The 18,248-nt window shown below is 43.2% G+C and overlaps 1 protein-coding gene across 14 annotated transcripts in view; it reads right to left on the reverse strand.

Moving 5' to 3' along the window:
* The window catches only part of AMBRA1 (autophagy and beclin 1 regulator 1), a 175,558-nt gene that overhangs the window by 22,802 nt on the left and 134,508 nt on the right, over positions 1-18,248 (reverse strand). For all 14 annotated transcript variants that reach the window (XM_032639180.1, XM_032639179.1, XM_032639170.1 and 11 more), the window contains 2 exons: positions 9,115-9,303; positions 8,106-8,260 (listed from right to left, as the gene is read on the reverse strand). In XM_032639180.1, coding sequence (XP_032495071.1) covers positions 8,106-8,260; positions 9,115-9,303 — 344 coding nt within the window. The remainder of the gene's footprint in view (positions 1-8,105; positions 8,261-9,114; positions 9,304-18,248) is intronic.

Consider the following 18,248-nt stretch of genomic DNA (forward strand, 5'->3'; position numbering starts at 1 on the left):
TTGTAGTCATTTCCAGCCAATCTCCTGTGATTTGTTGAGACCTACAGACTTTGTCTTATTCACCTGTTCCCCTCAAAGAGATCCCAAGGACAGTCAGAGAACAAGAATTTTATTTTTCAATCGGCCTGATGCTTTCCAAAGTCCATCTCTGGCTATTAGGATTGAAGCACAGAGATTACTTCAGTTGAGGGATCTACTTCTGTGCTAAATCAAATACCAAGGCACTCAACGCTCCTGGAACTCCCAGAAGTTAAAATAATTGCTTCCTCCTGTGCCCACACCTCTGTGCACAGCACAAGTTCTTGAACTTCCTCAGTTTTCTAAATCTCAAAGGAAATGGCCAAATGAGTAGTTGTTCTAGATATTCAGCTCAGATAAGGGAGTCTTTCAATATATTCATACACTTTACTTGATCCATATTTTTTTGAAAGAAGAAAGCTCAGGACGGGGGTTAAAATAAAATACTTTCAGCTTCTACAAATGCAGAAGTTGGTTCTCCTACCAATTCTTTTTTTTTAAAAATAAATTTATTTATTTTATTTATTTATTTTTGGCTGTGTTGGGTCTTCGTTGCTGCGCGCGGGCTTTCTCTAGTTGCAGCGAGCGAGGGCTACTCTTCGTTGCAGTACGCAGGCTTCTCATTGCGGTGGCTTCTCTCATTGTGGAGCATGGACTCTAGGTGCGCAGGCTTCAGTAGTTGCGGCACGCGGGCTCAGCAGTTGTGGCTCACGGGCTCTAGAGCACAGGCTCAGCAGTTGTGGCACAAGGGCTTAGTTGCTCTGTGGCATGTGGGATCTTCCCGGACCAGGGATGGAACCCGTGTCACCTGCATTGGCAGGCGGATTCTCAACCACTGTGCCACCAGGGAAGCCCCTCCTACCAATTCTTAAAAAACAAAATGTTTTGCCTTTCACTTCTGAAACAGCCACTGGGAATCTCTCACCATTTCTCAGTGCTGTGACTGGAACCCTGAGAAACTCACTGATACTGGGCAGAACTGTGGTCACTAGCAAGACACTCTATATTTTCGTAAGAATTATATCTAATACTTATGTTTAATTACCATTTCCTGAGGCACGTGCTAGGCACACTGATGGTGCTGGTGAGTAGGGGTGTGTGTTCATGTACGTGCAGGGAATACACAGCACACAAGATTTCAAAGCGACATATTCCCAGAACGAATGCTGAGTGCCTCCTGTGTGCCAAGCACAGTGAAGGCTGGGGATACAGCAGTGAAAAGACCCGTTAAGAAGCCAGGTGTCCAGCACGTATGCACCAGGAGAGCAAGGTCCAGATCCATTTTGTTCATTGTATTCCCAGACCTAGCAAAGTACCTGGCCCAGGGTAGGGGCGCAATAAAATTTTGCTGAGTGAAAATAATAAAGTGCAGCATAGATTGTGCTCTACTAAAAAGCCATGGAGGAAAGAAAGCATCAAAGTCGGAGGAATCTGTCATGGAAAAATTTGCCTAAATTAATGGCTTTGATTGTAGCTCTAACGTTATTTTTAATTTTTTATTTTGCCCCCTCCCTTCTCTGACAAACTGCATCAGAGACACCCTTGACTTCTCTCATACCTCCTCCCCCTTTCCTACAACATGCTGAAGAAAGGAACTTTTTGAGGATAGATGCTTTGTACCACATCTCAGAACTCAACTTTAAGATAATTGCAGCGGGAGCAGCTTTTACTCAACTGACAAGCAGCTTTAAGAAAATTAATGAGGACAAAATCTTAGGAAGGAGTAAATCATTTCTGACAACAAAACTGTCTCTCTTTTATCCCAATCTCCCCTTGAAGAAATAGTACCCTTCTAGGATACAAAAATAAAATATCTTTATTTTTGGTTTTTGCCACTCCCAAGCCCAGACAAGATTAAGAAGAAGCTCAGTTCCCTTAGATTGCTGGAGAATACTCTGGATTGAACTAGAGTTCTAGGTCACTTTTTTTTTTTTTTTTTGGCTACATTGGGTCTTTGTTGTTGCGCGCAGGCTTTTCTCTAGCTGCAGTGAGCAGGGGCTACTCCTCATTGCGGTGCATGGCCTTCTCATTGCGGTGGCTTTTCTTGCTGCGGAGCACGGGCTCTAGGCGCGTGGGCTTCAGAAGCTGTAGCACGCAGGCTCAGTAGTTGTGGCTCGCGGGCTCTAGAGTGCAGGCTCAGAAGTTGTAGCACATGGGCTCAGTAGTTGTGGCTCATGGGCTCTAGAGCACAGCCTCAGTAGTTGTGGCACACGGGCTTAGCTGCTCCACAGGATGTGGGATCTTCCCGGGCCAGGGCTCGAACCCATGTCCCCTGCATTGGCAGATGGATTCTTAACCACTGCGCCACCAGGGAAGCCCTCTAGGTCACTTTTGAAAACCAAACTTTTAGAATCTAGGAAGTACTGATGACTGGATTTGATCACAGGCTAAATTCAGGGCAAGGAATAAGCCACAGTAAAGATTGTATGTTGAAGAATGGAGATAGGATAAGCCAAAAGAGCCTATGCATGTTAGTTACATAATGCTGGTCAGTGCTGACAGAGCTGGCTACCCATCCCGACCCAGGGTCTAAGCTACAATTTAGTTATGACTAATTTGAGTACTCTGGACACCAAGCCTTTTCTGTGGTTCATTTTAATGAACTTATAATAATAATAATCAGTCATCACTAGGCTGTTCTGTGAAGATGGCTATGAAATTGTATGAAATAAAGAAAGCCAACTAATGTTTCTTTATAACCAGGGTGACACTAAGATATCCATTAATGGGTACCACAGCGGCATCTTCCATCCAAGGATAACAGTGAGTTGAATGTTGGAAAAAGGAACTCAAGAACTACACCTTCAGATGGGGAAGGTCCTGGAGAGAAAGATATTTCTTCTCACTTTTTAAGCCTAAGAATCTCTGTATTCTATAGCACGAAGGCAAACAGGAATGGGATCACGGTTAAGAGCCTCAACAAAGTCAACTGTGGGCAGGCAAGAATTTTAATTAGAATTGGGAAAAAGGCTCCACAGTATTAGTCTTTAAAGTACCATCACTAGGATGCTAGCATATCCAGAAATGCTATGGGCAGGAGGTACTCATCAATTTCTCAACTTCCTGAAAGTATATGAAAGATCTGGTTAAAGGAGCCATAGAAATAAACCAGATGAGATTCCAGAGACAAGGTGAGAGCAAAAAAGAAAACGACAAAGCTATACTGACAGATGAGGTCTAACTGGGATCCCCATGCAGTTGATGATTGGTTCTCAATCTTGACTCAGCATGCAGACTCAACTGGAGGGCTTGGTAAAACAAGGATGGCTGGGCCCTACCCTCAGAGCTTCTGATTCAGCAGGTCTGGGACAGGGCTGAGAAGCTGCATTTCTATTAAGTTCCCTGATGATGCTGACTTAAGTCCCGGGGAATACACATTGAGAACTACTGGCCAGTTAGATATAAGTAGGTTGTAGGTCTAAAAAAAATCTGCTTCCTTTTCCAGCTGCCTAGGACCTACTGAGAATGAAGGGGATGCATATCTTTAGAGCTGGAGCTCTAGAAGGAGAAGGTATACAAGGGGACTGTCTACTACTGAAGAGCAGAACTCTCAGGGTCAAGAAGGGGTTGGGGGAGGCAGGAGAGAAGAGCGGAAGAAGGGGGAGAAGAGAGGGGAGAGAGAGGGGTGGAGGGAGGGAGGGGCAGGCTTTCTTTCCAACACCCCCTCCAAACTAACAATCTGTCTGGGTAATAGTTGCTCAACCCTTGAATACAGTTTCACCACATAGCCACAGAGAAAAAGCTTTCAATAAAATTGACCCTTAAGTATTGATATTTGAGGCTTGGCCTTAAAGAGCACAATGCTGTCCCATGGAGAAAGGAGAGCTAAACTGCTTTCTGTCCCAGGGCTTCTTCTCCCACCCAAGTCCCTTGTCCATCACTTCTGCCCAAACTGCCCCAGCACTGCCTCCCCACCTACACCCACACCTCGACTGCTGACGTTTGCCCCCATTCCTAGGTAAAACAGCACTTATTACAAACTGGAGGCATAGTTTGCTATATGACTATTTCTGGTTTCATTAATAATTTTATATTTTTGTTATTATGCTTTCACTTGGTTACAACCAAAGTTATTACATTGTGTAAGTTACCATAATTTTAGAAGATTAATTGCAGTTTTCTGCTACAATATTGTGCCTTGTTCCAATTAGAAAATGAAAAGCAGAGAGAGAACTCAGGCAGTTTAGTGTTTTGAGAATTCAGCAAAACTTCAGCTTAGCAATCTTTAAATGTCTAACTTAAAGACCAAACAGAAATTAACAAAAAGTCCTACTGGCTCAAGTGTGAGGGAGTCAGATGGCACATAAGACCCTGAGGCAGAGATAGTAGCATATTCAGCCTGAAAGAGCCTCGAATCGACAGACGGAAGGGGGAGATAAAATATGTGCCTAGTCTTATTTTTCCTGATTTGCCAATGATACTTAAATTGGGAAGACTAAGCCTAGCCTTAGTAAGCAGAGAAGGGAAATATCTGAGGACCCTAGATCCTAGAAACAAGGATAATAATTAAACTCAACACGGGGAAGAAAATAATTCAGCACATAGAGATATTCAAGGGAGAACCCTGTAAAGCAACAACAGTTGAGAAAAATGGGAGGTGAAGCACGGACAGCCAAAAAGCTAAGAGTTTTATAGGAGATAGAACACAAACACCACTGTGCCTGCAACAAAATTAGCAAAGGATCAAAGCATCACACATAAAACCACGATAAGAAGTAAACCTGAGACTGTACCTCTGCCTCTGCTGAAGAGGCTGAGGGCAGAAACCTAAAATGAAGAAAGCAGTCATTAAGAACAGCAGTTCTCAAACTCAAGTGCGTATCAGAATCATCTGGAAAGCTTGTTTTTTTTGTTTGTTTGTTTTTTGCGGTACGCGGGCCTCTCACTGTTGTGGCCTCTCCCGTTGCGGAGCACAGGCTCCAGACGTGCAGGCTCAGCGGCCATGGCTCACGGGCCCAGCCGCTCCACGGCATGTGGGATCTTCCCGGACTGGGGCATGAACCTGTGTCCCCTGCATCGGCAGGCGGACTCTCAACCACTGCGCCACCAGGGAAGCCCTGGAAAGCTTGTTTTACAAATACAAATACCCGGTCCCCTTCCTGCCCAATTCTTATTCTGATTTTGGTCTGAAGTGGAGTCTGTATTTTAACAAGGACCCCATGCATTCTAATGCAGGTTGTCCAAGGAGCACAGTTTGAGAAGCACTGATCCAGAGGTCTGAAGAACTGCTTAGAATAAGCATGCCAAGGCGAAGAGCAATTAGCAATTCATTTTTACAGGAGTTTTCATGTGGGATTGTGTAAGAGATCATCTCTTGGGGAGAGATGGTCACTTAGTGGGAATTAAAATAAGTCGATGCTCTGGAGGATGCTCTCCTGGGAATGTCTGCCGGCCCAACAATTTCACCTCTCTGAACGTTACCACAGTGAATTCCAAGAGGTAACATCACAGAGAAGGGGGATTCTGGGTAGAAAAGCTCTAGGACAGGCCCAGTACCCACAAATTCCTTCAAGGACAGAGCTTGACATTACAGATGGAGACAGCCACCTATACTTACCTGTGCAAAGAGGGAGATGCTCTACTGTCCCATTAAACCCTCGCTCCCTGTTCTCAGACAAAAATGCACTTCTTGCCTTAAACGGTGGTACAGCACAGCTATCCAAAAAAGCTGGTGTCTTCCCTTCCACCAGTGACTGAATTCAGGGACATGTGCTGAATGCTTTGGTGCCTTTGGACGTAAGGGGCAACCAAGACCTGGAAAACCAGAAACCTTTCTGTAGCACGGGGGTTTAAAGTCAGACTGGGTGGACACAGGGTGAGCAAAACCTTGTTGAGAAGCCCGGATCCTGCCTCTTGTGTGAGAAAAATGCTTCCCAAATGACAGCTTTCTAGTTACTTCAGCTCCCTCTCCTAAGTGGCAGATGGGGTCTAATGAGAATCAAAAAAGCCCTGCTGGGAATGCTGAGAAGTAGCTCTTGTCCTGAGGCATGCAGCAGCTGGCTAGGTGCCTTGAGCCCCTACACAGCAGACTTCTCCAACTGCATTCCCTGAGCTGACGGCCCCATATGTGACAGCATCTTGGCTCCCGCCCTGGAGCTGTTTGCCTTTAGCCAGATGTTTCTGGCTACTTTTAGAAAAGAGGAACCTTGCTAGGATGGAAGACTGGCAGGCTGTGCCCAAAAGTTGGGCAGGAGCCCTCGCTTCCAGAAGAGGCTGGAGGTCCTCTTCTGGATGTCCAGAAGATGTCCATTAGTGTTGCTGAAATCAGATCCTCTCTTAATGATTAGAAACAATTATTCCACAATTAGGTAGGAAGGGTTAGAAGAACAGCAAGGATCAAGATTCTAGGTGGTAAAAAGCAGACACCAGGTACTTTTACCATCCAAATCTGCTTAAGATAAGGATATTTAAACTAAAATTCACCTTCCATCCTCATTTATCTAGGTAAGAAAATAGGATTGATGAACTTCCTGCAAAGTCCTCTCCCAATCACTCAATGTCAAATATTTCTAGTCACATGGATTCAAGAATCAGAACTTTCCTGTCATTGTGATGTCAAGAGCAGAGAATGCCTTGTTTCTACCCTTTCAGAGGCATGGCAGGACACGATGTCACCCATCAATGGTTCTGCTAGTTACCACCTAGAAACAATAAGGATGCTTTTCTTGAGATTCTCTTTCATTTATTCAGCTTCTCCTAAATGAGAGGTTTCTTATTAGGTATTTGGAGTTCATAAAGATGAAACAGACACGATCCTACTCTCAAGGAGCTCATGGGCCAAGAGAGGAGAACGATGTGGAAATAAATAACTGCAGTTCGGTGTGATGAGTGTTAACACAGAGAGTGTACAGGTACAGGGGTGGCACAGGAGGGAGTGATCAATTCTGTTTAGGAAGGTTCCATAGAAGGGGAAGAGCTTGCAGGCAGTTGGGTTTCAGGGAGAAAAGGGCACTCCAGGTAAAGGTACCCTGGCAAAAGAGAGCCTTACTAATTCAGGGGGCTTGGAAAGTGGCTCAGTAGAGTTGGATAGAAGGTCCTTGTAGGAGACAGGAGGGACAAGAGGCTGGAGACACCACACCTGGTCACCCACTTTCTATTGCTTTGTATATAATGGGTCCTATCTTTAGGGTTTTTTCTTTAAAACAAATGCTTCATATTCCAGGCTGAATTCAACAAGTATCTACATGTGTGGCACTAAATGAGGGACCCCGGGGGATATGCCCCTAAGGAGCTTACACTGAACCTAATTGGGTGGATTAAACATACACACCACACTGCTAAAGAAAACACAAAACAACACATAAACAAGTGCATAAAACTATAAATGGCACAGCATACGTGCTAAGGGAATTCACAGGTTCTTAGATTGAGACCGAGCTTAAACACCATCTAATTAGAGAGGTGTTCAAATGCTCAACTCCCCTTGACAAAACCCTGGCCAAATGAGCACCCATGGGATGTGGGAATAATCTCAGTCAGAAACTAGACAGGTTGAGTCCAGGAGGCCACTAACCCCAGGATGCCCAGAAGGCTTTTATGGCAATACAAGCAAGGACGGCTTCAGACAAGAAAGGGTCCTAAATAGAACATTTCTCTGCTACTGAAATGGATGGGACAGTTAAGAGCATAGCAGCTGCCCAAAGTCCTTATCCTCCATCATGATTACAACCTCAGGAAAAGAACATTTCATAGTATACTATTTATCTCTTTTTATAGCTTGCGTCCTGAAAAATTTATTTTAAAAAGAAGCATAAATATTTCATTGGGTTCTCTGTGTATCTCCAGACTAAAGGTTTCATGTTGAGGTAAGGAAGTATTCAGTTTGGTCTTTATGCAAAGATCCTTTCAGGCCTCTGGGGACCCAGCTCATGATTTAGGGTATGAGAAAGCCCCTGCCTTTTAATAGTCCAGAGCTTCCAAAAGTGTGGTCTGCTGGTCATTACTAGGCTGGACTGGAGTCCTTCCTGGCTCCTTATGGGCATGACATCTCTGGTCCTGGCTGGGAGACCACAACCTTGTCCTGCATTACCCTGCCAGCCAGGCCTAGGAGAGCCGCCATACAGTGAAGCCACGAGCAATGCACTCACCCTCATGGAGGTCTCGCCACCATGGGCCTGTTGCAGCCTGAAGACCTGGGCCACCATGTGCTCCGTGGAAGGGTGCAGCAGGATCCTTCGTGAGGCCAAGCCCACCATTACATATCGACCCATCGGGGACAGGCTCACTGAAATGGCATTGGGACCTGAGGGCCAGAAAAACAGAGAAACATCTCCCAGAGTTCTTGCTATTACAAGGGAATAATTTTCCCTCTTAGTCTTTTCTCTTTCTCTCTAATCTTCATCTTTGTTTGGTCATTCTGGGGTTAATCTCATAGGACTGTAGTGAAGAGTACAATGAGAAGGCATGTAAAGTATTGAGTACAGTGTTTGACACATAAAAAGTACTTTATAAATGCCAATCAGTATTATCATAGAATCACATTATAAAAATTATTATACTGTAAATACTATTTTGAAATCTACTTTTTTCACTTCATCCATTACGAACATTTTTCACCATTAAATAGTCTTCTGTAAGAGCATTTTAAAGGCCAAATGGTATTCTGCCTTATTAATGCACCATTATTTCTTTAAGCAACTCTTCACAATTTGACATTTTTCTCTATGATAAATAACACTGCTGTGAACATCCTTCTGAATAAATCTTGCATAGTTTTCTGATTATTTCCTTAGAAGTGAAATTACTGGATCAAAGAGAACATACATTTTGGGGGCTTTTAATACACAATGCCAAACGGCCTTGCAGTGTGTGTGTGCCCACTTCCCCAAGCCATGGCCAAGAACGAAGCTCTCCCTTATTCCTGCCCATAACAACAGGAGTATGCTGGTGATGCCACTGTGGTAGGGAGGACTCTTATTCTGAGATTCTTCTGCAATGCTACTAGCCAGCACAAAGCAATCTTCCTCTGACACGTGCCCCAGTGAAGCAGGGGCAGTATGTGACCATTACTCCCACCTAAGCTATACCTCACCTAGGAATGCCCAGGCCAAGGTACCAGCATCCCTTTGTCACCAGGTTGGGCTTCCTATCCCTTACCAAATCGCTTGGTGTAGAGCATTTCGCCCAGGTTATGGGGGGCCAGAGAGTACACTGCCAGGATGCCTTCATCAGGAAAGCCCCTTTGGCTGCTAGGGATGAAAGCCGCCAGAAGCTGGCCATCTGCAGAAATGTCACAGCTGGCATCATTGTAGATCTTGCAGTTCTGCACCAGCACATTCATGGAGGCTGCATCAGACAAAGAAAGAAAAGAGGGTAAGAAAGTTTGGAGTTGATGGTATAAAAAATTCTGGGTCAAGAAATCTGGGGGTCTCTCTAAGGGCCTGAACCTGAACCCTCTCTAGAAATACTAAAGGCTGCCTTATCAAACTAAAATGTCATGGAACAAGCAACACAAGACACACAAAAGATATGTCTCTTCTACCACTTTAATAGGAAACTACAGAGAGTCAACACAACCATAACCACATGCTGAGCCTCAGCTCACACTTAGGAAACATCATTTGAGAGATGAGCTAGGGAAAAAGTTATTAAAAATTGTTCCTGGAGAGCCACTCAACAGCTGTTATTGTCCAAAACTGAGATGAATGAAAATGTAAACCCACTGATTCCAAGAAATAGGTGATCCAGGTAAAACTTCCTTGGGGGTGAGAATCCTACTCCCCATCTCTATGTGACCTTGGAAAAGGAAATCATTTCACCAGTTTTCATCTTATTTTCTCATTTAAGAAAACTGGAGCATTTAGAGACTTCAGTCTTCTGGATGGCTCCTTGCTAATGCTAATCCCTAATTCCACAAGAGAGGATAAAGAGAAACAAAGCCTAGCCCTGGCTGGATGGCTGGAACTATTTTCATTTCTCACTACGCTCTATCCCTCACCCATACCATAAGCAAATGACCATGGGCAGCCCCAGTCTGCACGTAGCAGTTACTGAGAATTAAGCACAGTCAGCCAGGCAGCAGGCAGGCTCAGCACCAGCGAGGGAACGGGTGGGGTCGGAGGTGGGGTGGAGGAATGCCTGTCCGTGGGGAGAATCGTGCCACATGACAGGACTAATGAGATGTTAGCTAGCTCTGGGGCTGCGCCTGCATGATTTGTTCCGGTTTTCATTTGAATCCCTCTCTGAGGCCCATTGTGCAAATCCCTGCCGGGAGGAAGTGGCCTACCCTTGATGTGAGCCTGGAATCAGATGGCCCACACCATGGGCATGAGCAGAACAGCACAACACATCCAAAGGGACCAAGCTCCTCTGGGCTCTGTCTCATTTAGATCTACTTACATGCAAAGAGACTAATTCACTTTCTCTTATTTGAAGGAGATCACTTCAGATGTCCACTGTCAGAGGCATTATGGTTAAAACAAACAAAAAGGCAAGTTCAACTGCCCTCACCAGATTCCAGGGGATCTACTCTAGGAAGCCAAATGGCCTGACCAGGAAGGTCAAGGGCAAGTTTCCCCAGGAAATTACCTTAAGGAAAACAAAACAAAGAGCTGCTTTCCAGGGGGAACTTGAGACTTGTGGGATCAGGGATTCAGAGTGATTTCTAAAACTCTATATTCATCCCCCTTTCCCTGTGTGTGTTTTTAATGAAGCCATAGAGATGACAGAGGAGATCAAAAAAGACATCAGAACACATTGATTAGGCTATTGTGCCAACTCCTGGGGGCTGACACGTACAGCACCATTACACATAAAGCTGAGGAGGGACCACAAGGATGGTTCTGTTTGCTAACTAATAAGATAATGACATCCAAATACTCATTGCTATCACCATTAGGGCTCTGTACTGCTCAACTTCCAACCCACCATCTGCTCAAGCCTGTATGGCTAGATTTATCTAGTTAGCACTGAGACTGTCTGCTCCTTACTCAGGGTCCCAAGCCTGTTGCCAAAAAGATAATCTCCTCCCCCTTCCCAGGACTGACACATGATTACAGTTGGGGATACAGAACCAAAGCAACTGCAGGAGCTTCAACAGTGAGTCCAGGGACTTCCCTAGTGGCGCAGTGGTTAAGAATCTGCCTGCCAATGCAGGGGACACGGGTTCGAGCCCTGGTCTAGGAAGATCCCACATGCTGCAGAGCAACTAAGCCCCTGTGCCACAACTACTGAGCCAGCACTCTAGAGGCCGCGAGCCATGACTACTGAGTCTGCGCGTGCCATAACTACTGAAGCCTGCGTGCCTAGAGCCCATGCTCTGCAACAAGAGAAGCTAATGCAATGAGAAGCCTGCCTACCGCAACGAAGAGTAGCCCCGGCTCGCTGCAACTAGAGAAAGCCTGCGTGCAGCAACAAAGACCCAACAGAGCCAAAAATAAAATAAATTAAAAAAAAAAAAGTGAGTCCATCTTGGTTTTCTAACCTTTATGTTGGCACAATCCTCAGAAAGGTAAAAAGAAACTGACAATTTAGACTGCAACCATCAAAGGCAGAGAGAGAAAGAAAGCAATGACAAGTATTAAGTAGGACATGAAAATAAACAGAAAAGGAAATGGGACTCTGTGGGCTTTAAGACAGCTTTGTATGGTTTCCATTTTATCTACATTTAATGTCCCAAAAATGCATGGTGAGTATTTTATGAAAGTCGGCTTTTCTATCTCGCTGTTACAGACATCTAGCTTGTATGTGTTAACCTGCAATTCAGTCAAACATATAGAAGCCTACGATGACCCTCAAAACTCACCACCAACATTAGAAAAGCACTGAACTAGATACTGCCAGATTAATTACTAAGAGGGGTCTGCGGGTGAGGGGGAAAGTACAAGTAAGGTTTTCCATCTTTTGGGAGGCTCGGCTTTAAGCCCACGAAAAACTGGGCATATAGACAAAAAGCATTTTGTCAGCCTCAAATTCAAGCCATGGTGTTTGTGTTTGTACTGTATTATGATGATTCCAAGTCAATGGCCATCTCCCAAATTTTGTCCCCTCCCCTCAACTCCACCCAATTTCACAACTGCTCCCAGTTCCTGCAGTGAGCTGAGAGAGAGATATGCAAATAACAAGTGAAAAGAGAATGCTAAAAATTAAAATGGAGCTTCTCCAGCGGCATGTTTCCCTTTCAGAACTTGTACAGCTAGAGATCTAGGGTTTTACTGCTACCATAATGAAGGGGATGTAATAGGCACAGAGTGATCTGGTAGCTTCACTGAGTGGTGGGTGGTGTGTTTACAGTTTCATTAATATTTCAAAGCTCCAATTAGCAATTTACATTTATTGCTTGTTGTATATTAATTTCATGGAAATTAATATACAACAAGCAATGGAAATGGAAATGTTCAGATGGAACATGGAATGGAAATGGAAATGTTCAGTTACAGTGGAGAGTGGTCACTGCTTCAATTCGCTCATGCAGCTTCTTCTCGTAAGGCTGAAATTTTGATGAGTTAATTTACAAAGGGAGAGATTTCCTGGGTCTCTGTTACTTCTTTTCTCAGGCCATAGCAACGTAATGCACTAATGACAAGGAGAGCTCATCCTTTTTGGACTCAATAATGATGTAAGCAGGTAGAGAAAAAGGTGAAGTTAAATACAGTTTAAGACAGTGGCAACCCACACACCACTAGAAACCTTTGTTCTGCTCCCTGCCTTGCCTTACCACAGTGGTTCTCAAGTATCAGCATGCATCATAATCACCTGGAGGGCTTATTAAAACACAGAACGCTGGGGTGAGGACTGAGAATTTGTATTTTTAGCAAGTTCCCAGGCGTCTGATGTTGCTGGTCTGGGACCACACTTGAAAACTGCTGTCTCACCAAACAGTCCTTGACCCCTGAGCTGGAGCTCCAGCAAACTGCCCTGCACTTAAAGGCAAAACACATGTGGGGAATGATGATGGAGCAGTTAGCTGGGCAGCTGAGAATGGAAATAAAGTCTAGGAAAGAAAGGATTTTTCAAATCAAAACTGCTTAAGAGCTTCAGGGGGCAGCTCCAGGAGGAGCAAAAACGATGCAGAAGACAGCAGGAAGCCATTTTCCAGACTGTGCAATGTAATCTCCTCCTAATTATAAATGATTTCCAAGTTAAAATGCCCTAGCAGGTAATGGGAGGGGTAAGAAGTACTGATGCCTGGAGGAGCAGAGGGCTCTGCCTTTCTATCAGCTCCATAAATTATAAACAAACACCTTGTACAAAGATCGGTTTGTAGCCTGTTGCTGGCTGGCCAGATGAGGCCACGGGAGCGATGAGCAGTGCAGTACTTTTACAAATGCATTAGATATGGATTTGGAAAACCCAAAGGGGTTTAAATCAGCAGGAAAATTTCCTTTTCACTATCTCTGAGCCCTCAGAGTTCAGAATAGGACCTCCTGCACAGAGCTCCAATGACACTATATAAGCATTCCCAACGGCACCAATCACTACATCCTCTCTGGATGTGTGTGTGCCCCACACTGCTCAGCCCCTGGGTTTCTTAAGGTCCGTTCCGTCAGGGCACCCTGGTGACTAATGCTATTCTCCCATAAGAGTTCACTCTTAAAAACCACAGTGAATCTAATGAGCTATTTTTTTCCCCATGAGAGCGGTTTCAAAATTATCTATGTTATATGAGGCCTTATTCACAAATTTCTAAACGCTTTACAGATAGTAATTCATTAATCCTGTATCTCAACTAAGAGAAACAGGTGGTAACACTCTTTAGCCTAATTCTAGAAAAGAGTTAAATTCAATTCAGATAAGTCAGATGACCTCTTAACAACACAGTGGCTGCTGAACACGTGAGTAAAACTGAGGGCCAGTGGCTCCCAGGCATGAGCTGTGCCAAAGCCAAACACTTCCCTCCTCTGTGAAGTATGCAAGGTTCAGAAACAAATCCTACAGATTCCCAACTGAACTCTGCTGACAGCTGAATCTACCAGATTCAGAACTGTAACTAGACTTTATTCAGACCAACCAGAAAAAGCAGTTAGAGTTAATTACAGGAGCCTCAGGTGAAAGTGACTGTCATTCTAGAGGGTAATACCATGGCAAGGAACAATGGCCACCATCAGACATATACGCCCTAAACTCCTAGAATGCCAAGTATTTCCCAAGGCCAAAACTCTGAGAAAAATAGGGCACTTTTAAAAAGCAGAATTCTAACACCGCACAGGACTTAAATGAGGAAGAAAGGTGAGCCAAACTAAATGAGTCAATCTGGTTGCACATGATGCTTTTTGATCAGCTCAGGTTTTACAACAGCCATGATCAAAGGAAGTAAGAAGGAACACAGAAGGTGAATGACAGGAAGTTGTAGTCAGAACAAGTGGAGGCTTGTACAAAGAATGTTAAGGACAACCAAAAAGACTGTCTCAGCTCTGCTAGCAGCATATCCAATGCCTGTATTCTTCTGAATATTTGGTTTTTCTATCAAAGAAAATTGTCTCCAACTGGGGAGAAACAACATGCTTCAGAAGGATCAGAAGCCAATTACAGATGAGGCAACAGGTTAAAAGAGAACTATCTTTTTTACATGAACATGACTTTACAGAGATGGAAAATACACCTCTCAGAGTACTGAAAACAGGGGCAGGGGTGACTTTAGAATTATAGCCATACTCTCAAAGAATCACAGTATAATTTCCAAGAAAAAGACATGATAAAAAGAGCTAACATTTACTGACCATTTACTACAGAAAGTGCCAGATGCCGTACAGAGTGCCTGACATGTATCAATGTTAACTAATTTAATTCTCCTAACAATCCTATGAGGTTGGCACTATTATAACCCTCATTTTATAGACAAGGAAACTAAGGTGTAGAGAGATTAAGTAACCAAGGTCACACTGCTAGAAGGTGGCTCAGCAAAACTTGAACCTGGACATGGTAGCTGAAGAGTTCATTTGCTTAACCATCACAGGACAGTTCACAAAGAAAACGTTATCAAAGAACTACCTCTTCCTATGCTTGTGAAAAAAAGGGAAGAAAAAAGCATCAGGCTCCGACCTTTAAAGTATAAAAAGTACCAAGTAATTCCAATACTATTTAAGCTGTTCCAGACAAAAAGAAAAACTTTCAAATTATATTTGTAACACAAGCATAACACTGATACCAAAACTCATAGATTTTATGAAAAAGAATAGGATAGATCCATCTCACAAATTTCAAGGAAAAAACTCTTAAGTAAATTATTAGCAAGCTACATGGAAAGAATTTAATGTTAAAGCATATACCATGAACCAGGTGGGGTTTATTCAAGGGATGTAAGGTTGGGTTCAATATTACAGAATCTATCAACATAATGATTTCGGGGCTTCCCTGGTGGTGGTGGTTAAGAACCCACCTGCCAAAAAAAAAAGAACCCGCCTGCCAATGCAGGGGACACGGGTGTGAGCCCTGGTCCAGGAAGATCCCACATGTCATGGAGCAACTAAGCCCATGCACTGCAACTACTGAGCCTGCGCTCTAGAGCCCGCGAGCCACGACTACTGGAGCCTGCATGCCTAGAGCCCGTGCTCCGCAACAAGAGAAGCCTCCACGATGAGAAGCCTGCGCACCACAACAAAGAGTAGACCCTGCTCATCACAACTAGAGAAAGCCCGCGCAGCAATGAAGACCCAACGCAGCCAAAAATAGATAAATTAAAAACAATAATAATCAAGGGAAGTTTATTGGTACTATTGGGATTTAAAAATTAATTTAAGGTCAATTAAGTCTCCAGATACTTGTTTAAAAAAAACCATAATGATCTCATTATTAGGTCAAAGGAGAGAAAAAAACATGATCATCTTCAGAGATGCTGATAAGGCAGGACTAAATTTAACATCTATTCTTTTTTTTTGCGGGGGCGGTTAGGGGGGAGTCCTAACCACTGAACCGCCAGGGAATTCCGAGTATCTATTCTTGATTAAAAACTCACAATAAAATAAGAATAATGACTTCCTTAAAACAATAAACTAGTTCTGGTTCAACCCAAAAGTCAGCAATATGCTTACTGGGAAAAAGCTAGAAGTTTTTCTACTGAAATGAGGAATGATATGAGCATGCCTGCTATTATTTAACATTGTTCTGATGGTAGCAGCCAATGCACTTAGACAAGAGGAAGAAATCACAGGTGTACAACTTGGAACAGAGGAAGTAAAATTAATACTATTTACAGATAACATACTTAGAAAACCCATGAGATTTAACTGAATAACAACTATAATTAGTAAACAAATTCAGTAAAATAGAATTTTTTTTAAAGCTTGTAACAATAAACTTTAAAAATGTATAAAATTACACGAAGAAAACTTTAAAACATTCCTAAGACCACAAGAGAGACTTGGAGAAACTGAAAAATCATACCATGTTCTTACATAAGAAGATACCATAACAATATTGAGTCTCCTTAAGTTACTTTATATGTTCAATGCGATCGCATTAATTACACTAACAGAATTTTTTCAGGGGGGTGAAGGGAAGAAGCGAGGTAGTTTTAAAGTCCATACAGAAAACCAAAATGTTTAAGCAGGCAAGAAATTTTGGATTAAAAAAATAACAAGAGGAGACTAGTCCTACCAGATTCTAAAACAGAGCCTCAAACTTAAACCAATGTGGTACTGTTACATGAATAATCAGACAGATCCCTGGGACAGAAGAGACAGAATAAATACATCCAAATACTCAACAGGAAATTAACAGGATGAAAGTGACATCCCAAATCAATGGGGACAAATAGATCATTTTATAAACTGGTTGCGACAAATGAGTAGCACATGGGAGAAAAGTTGGATCATACTCTGCTTATTTAGGACTAGGTTAAACTTCTGATGAATCAAAGATTTAAAGTAAAAAACTAAAATATAAAAGTACTAACTGATCTTCTTGATGCTGCCACAAAATCTAGGAACCATAAAAGGAAAGTTGGATAATTCTGACTACTTAAAATAAGTTCTATGACAAAAATAACCTTCAGCAGAGTCAAAAGACAAATGACAACCAGGAAACTCCTATTATGAGTTAATTTTCTGATTTATAAAGAGCTCCTGTAGAACTGGTAAGGAAAAGATCAACAACACACACAAAAAAAATAGGTAAAGCACAGAGACAAGCCAAGAAAAGGCAACACATGTGGCTAAATGTATGCAGAGCCACACAACCTGGTTTATAATATGAGAAATACAAATTTAAAATACCTACATACTATTTTTTTTTTTTTTTTTGGCTACACCACGCGGCTTGCAGGATCCTAGTTTCCTGACCAGGGATTGAACCCTTGCCCCCAACAGTGGAAGTGCAGAGCCCTAACCACTGGACCACCAGGGAAGTCCCACCTACATAGTATTTTTTACCATCAGATTTGTAAATACCCCAAAATATGATAGCACATTCTACAAGCAAGAGTTTAGGGACACATGCACCCTCATGAACCACAAGGGAGTGTATAAATTGGTATCATCTCTACAGAGGGTGATTTAGCAGTATCTCCCGAAATCACGAATCTACATATTCTTCCTCCCTACAATTCCATTTCTAGGAATTTATCCTATGATATACTTGCACATATGACAAACTGTGGCATGGTTTGTATAGCAAAAGACTGGAAACAAAAGTTCCTCAGCAGAGGGGCTTCCCTGGTGTTCCAGGGGTTAAGACTCTACACTCCCAACACAGGTGGCCTGGGTTCAATCCGTGGTTAGGGAACTAGATCCCACATGTTGCAACTAAAGATTCTGCATGCCACAACGAACATCTCACGTGCCACAACTAAGACCCGGAGCAGACCAAAAAAAAAAAAAATTCCTCAGCAGAACACTGGTTAAAAAATAACTGGTTAAAAAATGGACAGTGGGGGGACTTTCTTGGTGACAAAGTGGTTAAGAATCGGCCTGCCTGGTCCAGGAAGATCTCACATGCTGCGGAGCAACTAAGCCCGTGCGCCACAACTACTGAGCCTCCGCTCTACAGCCCGCAAGCTACAACTACTGAGCCTGTGTGCCACAACTACTGAAGCCCGCATGCCTAGAGCCTGTGCTCTGCAACAAGAGAAGCCACCGCAATGAGAAGCCTGCGCACCGCAACAAAGAGTAGTCCCCGCTTGCCACAACTAGAGAAAGCCCACGTGCAGCAACAAAGACCCAACACAGCCATAAATAAATAAATAAATATGTGTGTGTGTGTGTGTGTGTATATATATAGAGGACAGTGGGATACTAGGCAGCCATTAAAAAAGAATTGAGTAAATGCTTTATGTACTGATACGGAAAGATCACCAA

This window comes from Phocoena sinus, chromosome 8, assembly GCF_008692025.1.
Source record: "Phocoena sinus isolate mPhoSin1 chromosome 8, mPhoSin1.pri, whole genome shotgun sequence".
Lineage (NCBI taxonomy): Eukaryota > Metazoa > Chordata > Mammalia > Artiodactyla > Phocoenidae > Phocoena > Phocoena sinus.